The 16264-nt window shown below is 41.9% G+C and overlaps 1 protein-coding gene across 2 annotated transcripts in view; it reads left to right on the top strand.

The window, feature by feature from the left end:
• The window catches only part of SLC35F4 (solute carrier family 35 member F4), a 163441-nt gene that overhangs the window by 121893 nt on the left and 25284 nt on the right, over nt 1-16264 (top strand). For both annotated transcript variants that reach the window (XM_033953520.1, XM_033953519.1), the window contains exon 3: nt 8935-9229. In XM_033953520.1, the coding sequence (XP_033809411.1) occupies nt 8935-9229 (295 nt within the window). The remainder of the gene's footprint in view (nt 1-8934; nt 9230-16264) is intronic.

The following is a 16264-nucleotide window of genomic DNA, read 5'->3' as shown; positions in this document are numbered from 1 at the left end:
GTTAAGGGAGAGGCACAGTAACAGCAAATGGAAGACGCAGAGAGAAGACACACAGTGGATGGAAGGAATTCAATGAGAAGATGTGGAAAGCAGAAACCAGACAACAAAGGTAGAAAAAAATTATATTTATTTATTTATTTTTTGCTTTAGGATAAAATAGTATATTAGTTGTGTTGATAAAAATTTATAAACAAAGCCCTGCCAGCTGAACATCTCTTTCTCTAGTTCAGCAGCAGGAACTTTGATTTATAAGAAAGGAATAAGCTAAATATTACAGTACTAAGGCTTATATGGATGCAGCGGGGACGGTGACGGGGCGGTGAATGGGATGGCAGTGGCGGTGACGGGGCGGTGAAAGGGATGGCGGTGACGGTGACGGGGCGGTGAAGGGAACGGTGGTGACGGGGCGGTGCAGAGGATGGTGGGCCGGTGACGGGGACAGATTTTTTCCCCGTGTCATTCTCTAAAACTAACCCTTTGTATTTCCTAATACTACGACAATTCTAATGTAATGTAATTCGAATGTAATGTAATATAATTGATAGCGGGTTTAGCAGAACCGGGACCGGGACAGGGCCAAAAGCAGGGCTGCTCACAATCCAGATGCGCCGCTGACTCCTCATTCCCCTATCCTCCCAACTTGAATCACAGCCAAAAACTCAGGAGTCTGACCCGACATGTTTCTCATGAAATGCTTTATCAAGGGTCCCCCGAGTGTGCTGTCGTCATCCGACTCCAAAATGTAAGAGAAAGTTCTTTGGAGTCGGATGACTACAGCACACTCGGGGGACCCTTGATAAAGCATTTCATGCGAAACATGTCGGGTCAGACTCCTGAGTTTTTGGCTGTGATTCAAGTTGAATAACACAAGCTAAGTAACATATAACAAACAAACGGACAAATGTATAAACACCAGTACTTTATATTTATTGAATAATTTATTGAAGTATTTATTTGAATGATAACACAATATAGTAGAACATTATAAAACAAAGACGGCCAATGATGAAGCGCCACATAAATCTTCTCGCAATGAGATAACATTTTGCGGTGGAGTGGTGGGGCTGAGGCTTCCTTCTAAAAGCAGATTACTATGCATAGTCCAGGTTGCAGCACATTTCTATAGGATGGTATTTGTGCATATAAATCCATAGAATTCCTATGAGCATCAGAGCACTTATCTCACTGGCCCGCATTAAAAACCTCTAGTGCAGCTTGATAAAAGGGGCCCTAAAATATTAAACTACACCAGATGTGTAGTTATGTTTTTGTGATATTATCTGTAGATGAAGAATACACATATCGGGAAGAAATTATATAAATGGCATTTCCGGCACCTATCTTTGTCATGAATTGCACCTATGTAGGCACTTTAGGCCACCTAATGCATTAGTCATGCCCATAGTAATATTCGGCAGCCTAAAACGCCTACATAGGTGCGATTCTGGTGCCTATTATGTGCCGGTAGGCGCTTTAACAGTACCGGGGTTTTTTTTGACATTTTAAATGGTATTTGTTACTTAGGTGCTGGTAGAATGCCTACCGATGCCTAAATTTAAGCGCTGTGCCTAGATTTTCCCCCTGAGTGCCAATTTCAGTGCCCACATTTGAGTGCCAGGACTTATATCTGCTGAAGCCAGGTGTAATTCCCGGCACCAATCTGGACACAGATAACCCGATAACCTATAACACGCAAATTTTAGGAACGCCCCTGACCCACCTATGCATCGCCCAATGACCAAGCCCCCTTTTGGTTTGCTTGCTATGGAATTTGGGTGCACCTTGTTATGCTTCTTTTGTTCGTGATGTAGAATAGTGCATAGCAAGATGTATGTGAAGATTCAAAGTGGTGCCAATTAGCACACAATTATTGGCACTAAATGGCTCATTAGCCAATTTAGTTGGGCAGGCAACATGGATTAGCACTCAAATATTTGCCCCTCCCTCCATTTTGGGCATCATGTATAGAATCTGGGGGTTATTGTCTACTTCATTTATATATCATTCATATTGTCTGTTAACGCAGGTAGTAAGCACTATGGTTTTGTATGTTAGTGGACAGTGTTATTGTAGCACACAGGCCTTCATGTTTTCAGCTGCATCTAAGAGGCATGGAGTGGTAAAATGTTGTTCCCAAGTAGAGAATGACACAGGGCCAAATTTTTCCCCGTCCCCGCAGGGACTCAATTTCCCCATCCCGTCCCCGTGAGTTTTGTCGCTGTCCCTGTCCCATTCCTGTAAGCTCTGCCTTAACCGCACAAGCCTTGAACACTTATAATTTTAAAGTATCTGAGGCTTGTGCAGATGATGTTGGAGCTTGCAGGAATGGGGCAGGGACAGGAAAAGAACTCAACGGAATGGGACAGGAAATTGAGTTCCCGCTGGGATGGGGAAAAATTTGTCCCCGTGTCGTTCTCTATTCCCAAGCAAGAGGCATGGAGTAGTAAAATGTTATTCCCAAGCAACAGCAGAGTCTTGAATTCTCAAAACTTCTATATCATGGTTTAATTCTACAACTACCTAACTAAGGCCCTCTTTTATCAAGCTGCATTAGGGATTTTTAAGAACATAAGAATTGCCGCTGCTGGATCAGACCAGTGGCCCAGCAGTCCGCTCACGCGGTGGCCCCCAGGTCAAAGACCTGTGCCCTAACTGAGACTAGCCCTACCTGCGTACGTTCTGATTCAGCAGGAACTTGTCCAACCTTGTCTTCAATCCCTGGAAGGTGTTTTCCCTTATAACAGACTCCGGAAGAGCATTCCAATTCTCTACCACTCTCTGGGTGAAGAAGAATTTCCTTACGTTTGTACAGAATCTATCCCCTTTTAATTTTAGAGAGTGCCCTCTCGTTCTCTCTACCTTGGAGAGGGTGAACAACCTGTCCTTATCTACTAAGTCTATTCCCTTCATTATCTTGAATATTTCGATCATGTCCCCTCTCAGTCTTCTCTTTTCAAGGGAGAAGAGGCCCAGTTTCTCTAATCTCTCACTGTACGGCAACTCCTCCATTTAACCATTTTAGTCGCTCTTCTCTGGACCCTTTCGAGTAGTACTGTATCTTTGTCATGTACAGTGACAAGTGCTGGACATAATATTCCAGGTGGGGACATACCGTGGCCTGATACAGCGGCATGATAATCTTCTCCGATATGTTCGTGATTCCGTTCTTAATCATTCCCAGCATTCTGTTCGTCCTTTTCGCCGCCGCCACGCATTGCTTGTATGGCTTCATTGACTTGTCAACCAGTACTCCCAAGTCTCTATCCTGGGGGATCTCTCCGAGTACTGCACCGGACATCCTGTATTCATGTATAAGATTTTTGTTATGCATCACCTTACACTTATCCACGTTAAACCTCATTTGCCATGTCGCAGCCCATTTCTCGAGTATGTATATGTCACGTTGCAGGTCTTCGCAATCCTCCTGCGACTTCACTACTCTGAATAACTTCGTATCGTCTGCAAATTTAATCACCTCACTCGTTGTACCAATTTCCAGATCGTTTATAAATATGTTGAAGAGCACAGGTCCAAGCACCGGACCTTGTGGCACTCCACTTGTGATGCTTTTCCAGTCCGAGTATTGTCCATTTACCCCACTCTCTGTTTCCTATATGCCAGCCAGTTTTTAATCCACGTGAGTATTTCACCCATCAATTCCATGGCTCGCAATTTTTCGAAGTAGTCAATCATGTGGAACCTTGTTGAACGCCTTCTGAAAATCCAGATATACAATGTCGACCTGGTCACCCTTGCCTGTTTACTCCCTCGAAGAAGTGCAGCAAGTTCGTCAAGCAAGATCTTCCTTTATTGAAGCCGTGCTGGCTGGTCCTCATCAGATCGTGTCCGTCAAGGTGATCAATGATGCGGTCCTTTATCAGCACCTCTACCATCTTTCCCGGTACCGAGGTCAGACACACCGGTATGTAGTTTCCCAGAGCTCCCCTCGAACCTTTCTTGAAGATCAGCATAACATTTGCCACTTTCCAGTCTTCCGGAATCATTCCCGATTTGATCAACAGATTGGCTGTTAGTTGAAGCTATAGCCCCTTTCAGTTCCTTGATTACCCTTGGATGGATGCCATCCGGTCCCAGGGATTTATTGGTTTTAAGCCTATCAATCTGCCTGCATACCTCTTCTAGACTGACTGTCAACCCTGTCAGTTTCCCATCTTCATTGTTATTGATTGAATATAAGTGCTTATTTTGATTATTAATGTTTGTATAAATCTTGGCACTTTGTATTAGTTTTAGAAAATTAATAAAGATTAAAAAAAAAAAAGTTTCCCATCTTCATTTCCTGCGTATAGCCTGTCGGCTTCTGGTATGTTGTGTATGTCCTCTTCGGTAAATACAGACGCAAAAAATGTGTTCAGTTTGTCATTGATGGTTTTGTCCTCCTTTAGCACTCCCTTTATTCCATGGTCATCCAACGGCCCCACCGCTTCCTTCACGGGTCATTTCCCCTTAATATATCAAAAGAACGGCTTGAAGTTTTTTCCTCGTAGTCTCTTTTGTCCCCTCTTACCGCCTTATGGCACCTGCTTTGATGTTGTTTGTGCTTTTTCCAGTTTTCGTCTGTTTTTGACCTTTTTCATTCCTTAAATGAAGTCTTCTTGTCTCTGATCGCTTCCTTCACCGCTACAGTGAGCCACGCCAGTTCCTTGTTCTTTTTCCTCTTGGATCCCTTATTGATATGCGGTTTATATAGATTTTGCGCCTCGGTGACTGTGTCCTTAAAAAGGGACCATGCTTGCTCTAGCGTTTTTACAGTGCTTATCTTCTTCCCCACCATGAGTCTCATCCCTTCGTAATTCCCTTTTCGGAAGTTCAGTGCTGAGTTTTGCCACTGTGTCCAGGTTGAAGCGGATCATATTGTGATCACTGATTCCCTTCTACTTCTACACCTTGTGTCGATCCTCATAGTCCATTTAGAATTGTCCAGAATTGCATTTCCTTTTGTATTTTCCTTGACAAGTTGTTCCAGAAAGCAATCACCTAAACCATCCAGGAACTTGGTCTCCCTACCGCAGCCAGAGGTGCCTAGGTTCCAGTCTATCCCCGGATAATTGAAGTCACCCATGATAACTGCGTTAGCTCCCTTGCAGTTGCGTTTAATCTCGTCCGTCATTTCTCCATCAATTTCTTCGGACTGCCCTGGGGGTCAATAGTAGATGCTGATCTTCATTTCCATTACATTTGTTCCCGGAGTTTTGACCCATAGAGACTCTAACTTATTTTTCGTTTCTGGCGTGTTCTCTCCGGTAGACTCAATTCCCTCTTTGACGTATAGGGCAATACCCCCACCTTTTTGACCCACTCTGTCTCTCCGGTATAGCTTATATCCTAGTAGCACAGTGTCCCAGATGTTTTCCTCCTCATTCCACCATGTTTCTGTGATGCCAATGATGTCGAGGTTATCTTTTTGTGCCATAGCTTCCAATTCCCCCATCTTATTCCTTAGGCTTCTTGCATTCGTGTACATACACTTGAGTTTGCGGCCTGTTACTTTCTTGCATTTCCTTCCCTCTTATGTCCCTTTTGATCTGTCAGGATTTCTGTCTTGCCTATGATCCGGTGAGTCTTCCCCGCTATCTTCCTGCATGGTATCCTCTGGGTATACCGGTTCCTGAACCATCGACTCTTGGTCGACTGTCGGCTTTCCCCTTCTTCCTAGTTTAAAAACTTCTCAATTTCTCTCTTGATGTTGCTTTTTTATCACTGGCTGCTACCGTAAAATCTCCAACACTCATAGAATTCCAGTGAGCATCAGAGCTTTTACTGCAGCGTCTGGTGATAAACCCTAATGCAGTTTGATAAAAGTGGGCCTAAAATGTTAAAACAGGCTTGAAGTTACAGTATACATGGTCTTACATTTACAGATTATTACAAATTTGATATACCACCTGGCCTCATTGGATCAAGGCAGTTTACAGTAAAAACATTCAGACATGATGCCAACACCCTTCTAAGATTTCAAAAACATATCTATACAGTATAACTTCCAAAGAGGAAAAGAGAACAATAGTGTTACTGTTATGCTTCATAAATGGGTAAACAGAAGGCAATAAAGTGGAATGACCATGTACAGATGCCCAACCCAATTGGACCTGGCTACTGGTCAGATATAGGCAGCATAACTAAAGATTTTTGGTTCTGTCATCCAAATGGATGCTGCTTAATTTAATAAATGTTATTCATATGATTGACATTTTTCTGACATATGCATTCACTACACTCACTATCTGATGTCTTAGTTAAGGTTTGCATGCAAGTTTTTAGCCAGGACTCTCATATTTCTAGTCTGTTTATTCCTTATTTTCCTTCTGCTCTGTATGAATGTTATTTCATGTTTATAATAATAATAATTTATTTTCTTGTATACCGCCCCACCAACAGTTCTAGGCGGTTCACAACAGAAAAACCGAAACAAATCAGTCAAAAGATACAATTTCAAAACAAACTACTGCATACAGTCATTAATACATATCAATTAATATAGTTGACAGAAATTAAAAAGAAATATAAAAACCCCATCTAAAATATTACTCAGATCTACCTTCTTGTTCATCGAATAGGTAAGTTTTTAATGATTTCCTGAATGTTAAATATGAATGTGCTTGAACAATCAATGGACCCATCCAGAAGTTCATCGTCCCTGCCTGATATTCCAATGTCCTGTCCAAAAAAGTCTTATAAACGACAAGACCTTGGTGTAGGGAAGATGAACATACCAGAATTTCTGGTAGATTTTGTCGAATAAGATAATTTCAAATAGGGTACCAAATAATAAGGTAATAATCCAAAAAGTGCCTTGTAACAAATGCACCCAAATTTTAAAAACACTTTACCCCCTCCTTTACAAAGCCACGCTAGCATTTTTAGTGCCAGACGCCGCAGTAACAGAATTCCTATAAGCGTCTGAGCTGTTACCGCGGCAGCTGGCGCTCAAAACGCTTGCGTGGCTTTGTAAAGAGGGGGTGGGGGTTAGTGCTTTATTTTATCTTTGCCAATTTATTCTTTTTAAGCTTTATAAATTGATTTTTGTTTAATCTCTGCTTTTGTCTTTCCCTAATTCCAACTTAATGTATCTACTACTTTCTTTTTTATTCCTTATTGTTTTGCAGTTTACCTACCAATCACTTTTTCTGTACATATATCCAGGTTTTTAAAATAATGTTTTATTGACTTTGGGTCCTTTTACTAAGCTGTGATAAGCACTAATGTGTGCTTATTGCAGGTTAAAAAGAAACTACTGTGTAATAATGCCCTCAGGTGTCCTGCAGTAGTATTGGATTTTCAAGTGCTTCCCATTTGCTAAAAATTAGATTTTTTTTTTAACGTGGAGGCATGTTTGGTGGCAGAGTAGGCATGCCCTGCACTAATTGGTTAGCACATGGGCATTGGTTTGTTATGACCAAATAGCACAGGAGTCCTCACCATTTACAAAATAGGTGGCGGTAAGGTCTCACACACTAATGGCCAGCCACCTAATTTCGAACTGAGTGCACAGCCATTAATAGGAAAAAGCAAATTGTGGCCATTTTAGAGCCATGCAAAAAAGTGACATCATGGGAAATCCACATGCTAAAAATAGCGCAGGTCACTTTATAGCATGGCTTGGTAAAATGTCCCTTTTGTTTATGTTGCCTCAGTCTTACTTTTTTTCTCTGCATTTCCATTGTCCCATCTACCTTTTCTACTTTATTTCCTGTGGTTCTCTCTTGTTCTCTGCTCTTCTCTCACTTTCTCATCATCCTTCTTCTTTACCTTTTGTTTTCCTTAAATCTTATTTCTGCCTCCTGCTTTTCCTGTCCTCCAGCACTTTACACATTAACATGTGTAGAAGATTCTAAAATGTTGAAGAGGAATGGGCATATCAATTGTACTGTATATCCACTTTTTGCCCTAACAGTTGTTGGGGGGTTTATTTTGGAAGTTTAATGTTAATTTTGAATTTAATTAGCTGCCTAAGGAGTCTTTTTACTAAGTTGTGGTAAGAATTGGCCTAGCGCACCCTTATGTGGGTCTTTCCTGCACGCTAAAGCCATTTTCACTGCAGCCATGAAAACATTTATTTTCTGGGGGTTTGTTTGGCTTTTTTGCATTAATGGCCTTGCGCTAATGTTGCCATTAGCATGGGGGCCATGTTTTAAAATAATCATGTGATCACTTACTGCTGCCCATTTTGTAGGCGGTAAGGGCTTCTGCATTATCCATCTGGTGACCAATTAGAGCTTAGCGAATGACACAGGGACAGAATTTGTCCCCGTCCCCGCGGATAACCCTGGGAAACCATCCCGTGTCACTCTGTAGTGTCTATCTCAACCTCAGCCCCTCTGCATCAGCATTCTTCAATGCAAGACTTGAGGGTCAGTGGCTGAGCCCATTCATACTCTGATTCTTCCCTCCTTAAAGAATGACATGGGGATAGTTTCCCATGGTTAACTACAGGGAAGGGGACAAATTCATGCATTAACCAGTTAGACATAGATGCGCTAATTGGTTAGTGCAGAAACACCCAATCTCCACCCCTGACACCCCCCCTCATAAAAAATTAGAAAATATTTTAGCATGTGGAATGAGTGCATCCTATGGTACTCCATTTTTTGCTTCGTTAGGCACATGTTAGCACCTAACACAGCTTAGTAAATGGGCCCTTAAAACAACTATTTCTAAGCTAAAGACCCTGTATCTTAAGAACAAAGGATGTCCCAAATGAGATACAACACCTGAGATAATCAGATCTTATACTGTTGCCAGATACCCACACTTCTTGTCATAATAACTTCTTTAGGTAGTGTTTAATATATTCACTCCTTCTAAGCGTAAGTTGCATTATAGTTATTGAGGAGTGTCGTAGAACTGATTGCAAATGAAATGAATAATATTTAAAATGCATGAATTTCGTGGCTATAATTTCTCTCTTTGCAGGAGGAGAAGCTGCACAAGCAAATATTGAAAACAATCAAGAGAATCAGGAAAAGTCTTGGTATCAGTCGTGCACATCTACCTTCCTTAAGATAGTCTGGGGATTTCTAATTATTTTGTCAGTGTCTTCTTCTTGGGTTGGAACTACACAGATTGTAAAGATCACATATAAGAACTTCCACTGTCCCTTTTTTATGACTTGGTTCTCAACAAATTGGAATATTTTGTTTTTTCCTATATATTATTCGGGCTATCTAGCAACAGCACAAGAAAAGCAGTCACCCTTCAAAAAATTCAGGTAGGTTTATTTGTAAAATTTTGGATTCCTCTTGTCTGTTTCAGAAATTATTAACTTACATAGCAAGGAATTATCTTTTATCTTTACATTAAGGAGTCTATGTAATATACTTTAGCATGCAAAAATTGGTTCTCTGTGTATGTTCCAACAGTGAGCAATGCAGGAAAGCCTCAGAGCCTTTTACTAAGCTGTGGCAAAAGGTGGACTTAGTCCATCCTTGCGTGGTTTTTTTTTTCTTGCATGTTAAGGCCATTTTTATTGCAGCAGTAAAAATGACCTTTTTCTTAAATGTTCTATATTTAATGGTCATGCACTATGGGCTCCTTTTACTAAACAGAGGAAGAGCTTCTTACCGCAGGCCGGCGAGGTAAATGCTCCAACACTCATTTTATTCTGAAGCATTTATCTTGCTAGCTGTGATAGAAAGCTCTTCTGTGGTTTAGTAAAACCCAGCATATATGTTGCCATTAGCTTGCAGCCATTACAAAAATTAGCATCTGTGCACTTACCAATACCCATTTTGTAGGCAGTAAGCCTCAAATTCTATAAAAAGTGGTAAAAATTGTGTGCACAGCTTTGGCCACTTAATCAAATTATGTGTAAAATTGAATTGAATAACAAGCTAATGAGCATTGATAATTCACATTTTAGCAAGCAGTGGTAGAGCGTTTTACTACGGGATGGTGCGGTAAATATTCCGAAGCTCATAGGAATTGAATGAGCATCGGAGCATTTACCTCACTGGCCCATGGTAAAATGCTTTATTGCTGCTCGATAAAAGGAGCCCTATTATTGGTGCTCATTAAAATCAATTGCAAGTTATGCACATTAATTTAGGTGCAGGATCAGTGAGCTTTGATGGAGACTTCAGTAGTTGAAGCCCAAGCACAGTACCGGGTAGAGCTTTGGAATCTTGCCCAGAAATTGCTAAGAAGAAAAAAAAATTAAATTGAATCAGGTTGGGCAGATTGGATGGACCATTTGGTTCTTTATCTGCCGTCATCTACTATGTTACTATGGGGCTCATAATCGAAATGTAAATACGTCTAAAATTCGGCCTAAATCAGCACTTAGACAATCAGTGAGACAAGTCGTCCAAGTGCCGATAATTTAACCGGGTTTTAGACATATTTAAAAATGACTTATGCCTTCCCAGTGCTGCTGAACGACCAGAGCTAATAGGGGCATTTCAGGAGGAGTGTCGAGGGCAGGATTTGGGCAGGACATGGGCTGTTCTAGACTTGGGCTCCTTTTATCAAGGTGCGGTAGGGGTTTAGCGCGCCTGCCGCGCTAGTCGCTAACGCCTCCATTGACGAGGTGTTAGTTTTTTGTCTTGCCGCAGGGGATAGCGCGTGATGAAATGGCCGACGCGCTAACCCCGCTAGCGCACCTTGATAAAAGGAGCCCTTAGTCATACTGCATGTATAACCGAAAGTTTTACAACATTGCCTAGACGGAACTTGGATGTTGTGACTTAGGCCATCTAAAACCAGGTCTAAGTCCACAGAAGGTATCCAGAGTGAACAGATAAGCACTGCAGACACAAAATACAGACTCCCACACATTATCCCGTGATCATTGACCCCCCCACCCCCATAAAAATCATAATAGCAAGTTTACATGTCTGCCTCCAGAACATCTGCACCTTGCAACCTGGCATAGGAAAGCCTAGTAGAGCTGCACAGAGGTGGCTTAAGTGGTCTTGGGGATGGGTTAGTGAACCATGGAGAGGAGGACCCAGGCCCATAAGCCACTCTAATCACTGCACTCATGGTGAAAAATGTGCACCCCCCCAAAAAAAAAAAAACCCAAACCCTTTTGTACTGCCATATAAGATACTCCTACAGCCATAAGGGCTATTGGGGTGGTAGATAGGCAGGTCTAGTAGGTTCTGGAGGTGTTTTGGGAAGTTCACCATGACCTATATGGGAGCTGTAGTGAGATGTTTATGTGGTACACTTTTTGTGAAGTTCACAGCCATGCCCTATAAGGTACCCCTCTACTCTGGTGCCATGTCTGGGTGTCCAGTCCATCACTTTTCTGGCCCCTCTCGTGCCCAAAAGATCTTTTTCTAAGCGTTTGTGAGTTGGATGAATTTTGGGACGAAAACAGGGTATAAAGATGGATGACTTAGCGGGCTCTATGATCAGATAGCTGGACGTACAGTTGGACGATTTTAAAAAAAAAAAAAAAAGTTGGACGTATTTTTCGAAAATGGACTTTTTCCCGTGTCCAACTTTGGGCGACTTGCGACTTAGGCCCAAAACGGACTTAGACGTTTTTTTTTATTATGCCCCTCCACGTTACTATATAGGTACAAATGACCATGCCTAAATTTAGTTGCGGTTCCCAGGTGTAAGCTTTATTTTATAAATCATGCCAAACTTTAAGTACAGCTTATAGAATAGCACTTTTTGGGGTACCATATATAGAATTGCAGCAGATTGTGAGTCCACCAGGACAGATAGCGAGAAACACTTGAGTTCCGGAATGTAATTCACTTAGGTATAAGTGGTATATAAATGCTGAAAATAAGTAAATAATATAATAATAATAATTTAGCCCTAATAATAATAATAGTCCTGTGCTATCCATCTAGTATGTGGCAATGCAGCTCTTCTAACTGATTAGTGCACAGAAATTCCCACTCTTCGACCCCAGACACACTACCTAAAATAAATATATATACATATAAAATAAATTTTAGCACACAGTTTGTGCATGCAGATTTGGCTCATATTGCAGGACAAGTAATATCCAACAATAGAGGGTAGAAGAGAAAGCTTGTACTTTGAATAGACTCTCCTATATTAGATTTATTTAGACGTAAGGCACAAAGTAAACAGCAAATAGCAGAAAAATGTCCCAGAATATGACAGAAAACAAGGAGGAAAAAGCCTCACTTAGCTTTTAGTGATATGCTTTTATAGGCATAGAAATCTTTCTCAAATATGTACTCACGCTCTGTGCAATGCAAATTAAATTATATGAGGGTTCTTCAAAAAGTCTCCGCTCTTTCATATTTTCATGGGAAATGGTTGGGGGCGAGAGAAGTGGTAAGAGGGCGTGTCCTAGAATGTCATGTGACCAGTCAGTCAGGCTAGCCAGCTCACCTTGTAAATTATGCACTTTGCTTTTGAGATATTTAATAAATAGTGTAAAAAAAAAAAAAAAAGTACGGAAATGTTTTGAAGATCCCTCATATGTCGAAGCACTATAGAAATTGCCTGAGTGCATTGCAAGCTGCATAAGGCACGCATTAGCACCTAATGCAGCTTAGTAAAAGGGCCCCAGTATATTTTAAAGGGATCCTAGAAGATGTTAGCATTAACATACAAAAAATTGTGAGTTCACAATACATATAAAAAAAACAGGTCACCAAATAAATGAAGCATAAGGAACTTCACATTAAACAGCATGGTATGCTCATCCACACGATACTGTATAATGAGAGCTCGGTCAATGACTGGACTGCATTACCTAAGTCTAGTGGTGTTAAATTATGTCCCTTATCTGCTATGAAGAAGTTAATGGCTGATCCCATTAAACTGAGCAAGCTGAACTCTCTTTTACTCATAATGACTCTTGCTGACTTCCAAGGGGTATACAACTGAGCAGTACACATGGGAGTTACTTTTTAGTGCAGGTGGAAAAATGGGAAAATATTCTATACTGAAAAGGGGAGGAGGTTAAAGGAGAGCAGAGAATTCTTGAAGAGGAAAAAGCAGACCAGAAGCTAAGACACAGCAGAAAAGGAGAAGGAAAGTGTAGCCTGCCAGACAGATCAAATGCTATTCTTCTGCTTTGACTTCTCTTATTTTGCAGCAAAGGATTCTCTATGCTTATCCCATGCCCATTTTAACACTTGGGTTGAATGCAGACAATTCTTAGCTGCAAAAAAATAAAACATATACAGGGCCATTTTTTAAAAGATACAAAAGTAATGAAAATGATAAAGGGGATGGGACGACTTCCTTATGAGGAAAGGCTAAAGAAGCTCAATACTGGTTGCCGTACCTTAAGAAGGATATGGCGATACTCGAGAGGGTTCAGAGAAGAGCAACAAAAATGATAAAAGGCATGGAAAACCTTTCATATGCTGAGAGGCTGGGGCTCTTTTCCTTGGAAAAGCGGAGACTTAGAGGGGACATGATAGAAACTTACAAGATCATGAAGGGTATAGACAAGGTAGAGAGGGACAGATTCTTCAGACTGGCGGGGGCAACAAAAACTAGAGGGCACTCAAAAAAATTGAAGGGAGACAGATTCAGAACAAATGCTAGGAAGTTATTCTTCACTCAGAGGGTGGTGGACACCTGGAATGTGCTTCCAGAGGAGGTGGTAGAGCAGAGTATGATTTTGGGGTTCAAAACGGGATTGGACAAATTCCTGAAGCAAAGGGGGATTGAGGGGTATGGTTAGAGGGATACTATACAAGGCAAAATGTTTTAAGTAAAAGATCATTAATAAGTCTTTGACCTGGAGGGCCGCCACGGGAGCGGGCTGCTGGGCACGATGGACCTATGGTCTGACTCAGCAGAGGCAATGCTTATGTTCTTATGTAAGCTAGGGCTGGCTCTTCAGCTAGGAGAAGAGATGGCTCAGGAAAAATATGATAGAGGTCTATCAGATACTGAATGGAGTGAAATGGGTAGATGTAAATCACTTTTTTACTCTTTCTAAAAATGTTAGGACTAGGGGGCATGCAATGAAGCTACTAACCCCCACTTCAAAGGCGCTCTAAGTGTCTTAGTGTGCTCTAACTGATTTAGCATGCGCTAACCAATTTAGTGCATGCTAAACGCTAATGTGCCCATTATAGTCTATGGATGCATTAGCATTTTGCGCACGCTAAATTGGTTAGCGCAGTGTTCTTCAACCTTTTGACAGAAATAAAATAATTATTTTGTGGACCGGCATCAGTCTGTGGACCGGCAGTTGAAGAGCACTGGGCTAAGTCGTGGGCCAAACCCCGCCCATCTCTACCCAATCTCCACCCCAGACCCTGCCCCCATAATAGTACGAATTGTAACATTATTTTTTCCATTCATTTTTCACAGATACACAATATAATCTTATTAACAACACATAATGGTTAACTACAAAATTAAACTACACAAAGCACACTGACAGCAGATGTAAATTCTCAGAATTGACATAATTCAATCACTAAATTCAAAAATAAAATCATTCCCCCCCTACCTTTGTTGTCTCCCTCTCTCCATGCTATGCCTTACCTTCTGGCCTGCTCCCGCCTGGCCATTTTATGCCGCCCCCGGTATTATCTTCAGGCCAGCTCCCTATTCCTCACTGATGCAGTGCACAAAGCTGTGGGCAGCGGCTCCTTGCGCGTCCCATGCCTCATCTGGAAGCCAAGGCTTCCGGTCCAGGCGCAGGACGCGCGTAGGAGCCACTTCCCGTGGCTTTGTGTACTGAATCAGTGAGTAATAGGGAGCTAGGTCGAAGATAACGCCGCATCGATCACACCGTGGACCGGCGTTTGAAGAACACTGTTATGGGCCTGATGCACATGCCAGCCTTATGGACCGGCAAGAAATGTCCATGGACCAGTGGTTGAAGAACATTGGGTTAGCATGCGCTAAATCAGTTAGCGCGCCTTTGTAAAAAGACCCCCTATAAAACACACAGGAGAAAATATTTTGTCACTCAACATAATTAAACTCTGGAATTCATTGCCAGAAAATGTAACGAAAGCAGTTAGCTTAGCAGGGTTTAAAAAGGTTTGGCTAAATTTCTCAAATAAATCGTATATAAAGCCATTATTAAGATGGACTTAGGAAAATCCATTGCTTGTTTCTAGGATAAGCAGTATGAGGGGGTGTTGAAAAGTTCTCCAAGAAGGGAATGACATGGAGCCATGAAACTTACAAGTTATTCCACGTATTCACCCCTAAGTTCAATACACTTGGCACATCGTCTCTGAAGTTTCTGTAATCCTTCCAAAAAATACTCTGATGTCTGGTCACTGAAATACTGCTCTGCTGCTGCAATCACCTTCGAATCACTCAAAAATTGTCACCCTTTCAAACTCTTTCTAAGGTTTGGAAACAGAAAATAGTCAGATGGAGCAAGTTCTGGTGAGTAGGGTGGATGGTCTATGCACTGAAACACCAACTGTGCCAAAACATCCATCATTTTGCCAGCCTTGTGAGCAGGTGAATTGTCTTGCATAAAGATAATTCCTTTCCATAGCTTCCCTCTCCTTTTTTCTTTCAATGCCTCCTTTAATCGACACAGCAAGCTACAGTAGAACTCTGCATTAACTGTTTTAGCCCCTTGGAAGATAGTCATTTCAACACCCTCCTGATCTCAAAACACTGTGGGGGATCTGAAGCTGGCGCGATCAGCAGGTGGAAGATGCTTCTTGTGCCAGTGAACATTTGAAGAGATACATGGGGGGGGGGGGTGCAGAGAGGAGGAGAGGTGCCAGTGCTCTCTGGGAACATGGCGCCCGGGGCAGTCTGTCCCTACCCTCTCTTACTATGCCACTGTGGATATGGTGAACAATTTCAGGAGCTGACACAGTTTGAGGTCTCCCAGATTATTCTGCAGCTTCGATCTTGAAATCTCTATGCTGAAAGTTTGCACGCCACTTCTTCACTGTGGAGTATTATGGGCATTTGTCACTCAATGTTTGCAACATACATTCAAAGATATCCTTTGGAATTTTCTTCTGCAGGAATGGGAACTTCATGACGGCTTGGAGTTCCACACTTAAAAATTCCACACTTTTCGTCCACAGTCCCCCCCACTAGATTTGGCAGAGCACCTGGTCCAGGTCCCTACTAACATATGCCAACTTGATCTATTGCAGGGTCTGGCTACTGCACATGAGATGCTACAGCCACTGGGCACAAGGTAGGATTACTATTAGCGATGTAAAAACCAGGACACATGCCCCACCCCATTCTGCCCCCAGCCCTGCCCTGTTCTGCCTCCAGTTCCGCCCTATTCCACCCCCAAACCCACCCCCCAAAAAGCCTTGTCTCTCCTTTACCTCCCCTCTCCTGCCCA

This window comes from Geotrypetes seraphini, chromosome 7 (assembly GCF_902459505.1).
Source record: "Geotrypetes seraphini chromosome 7, aGeoSer1.1, whole genome shotgun sequence".
In the NCBI taxonomy this organism is placed as follows: domain Eukaryota; kingdom Metazoa; phylum Chordata; class Amphibia; order Gymnophiona; family Dermophiidae; genus Geotrypetes; species Geotrypetes seraphini.
The sequence above is the reverse complement of the archived record's forward strand: the minus strand, read 5'-3'. Positions and strand labels throughout refer to the sequence as shown.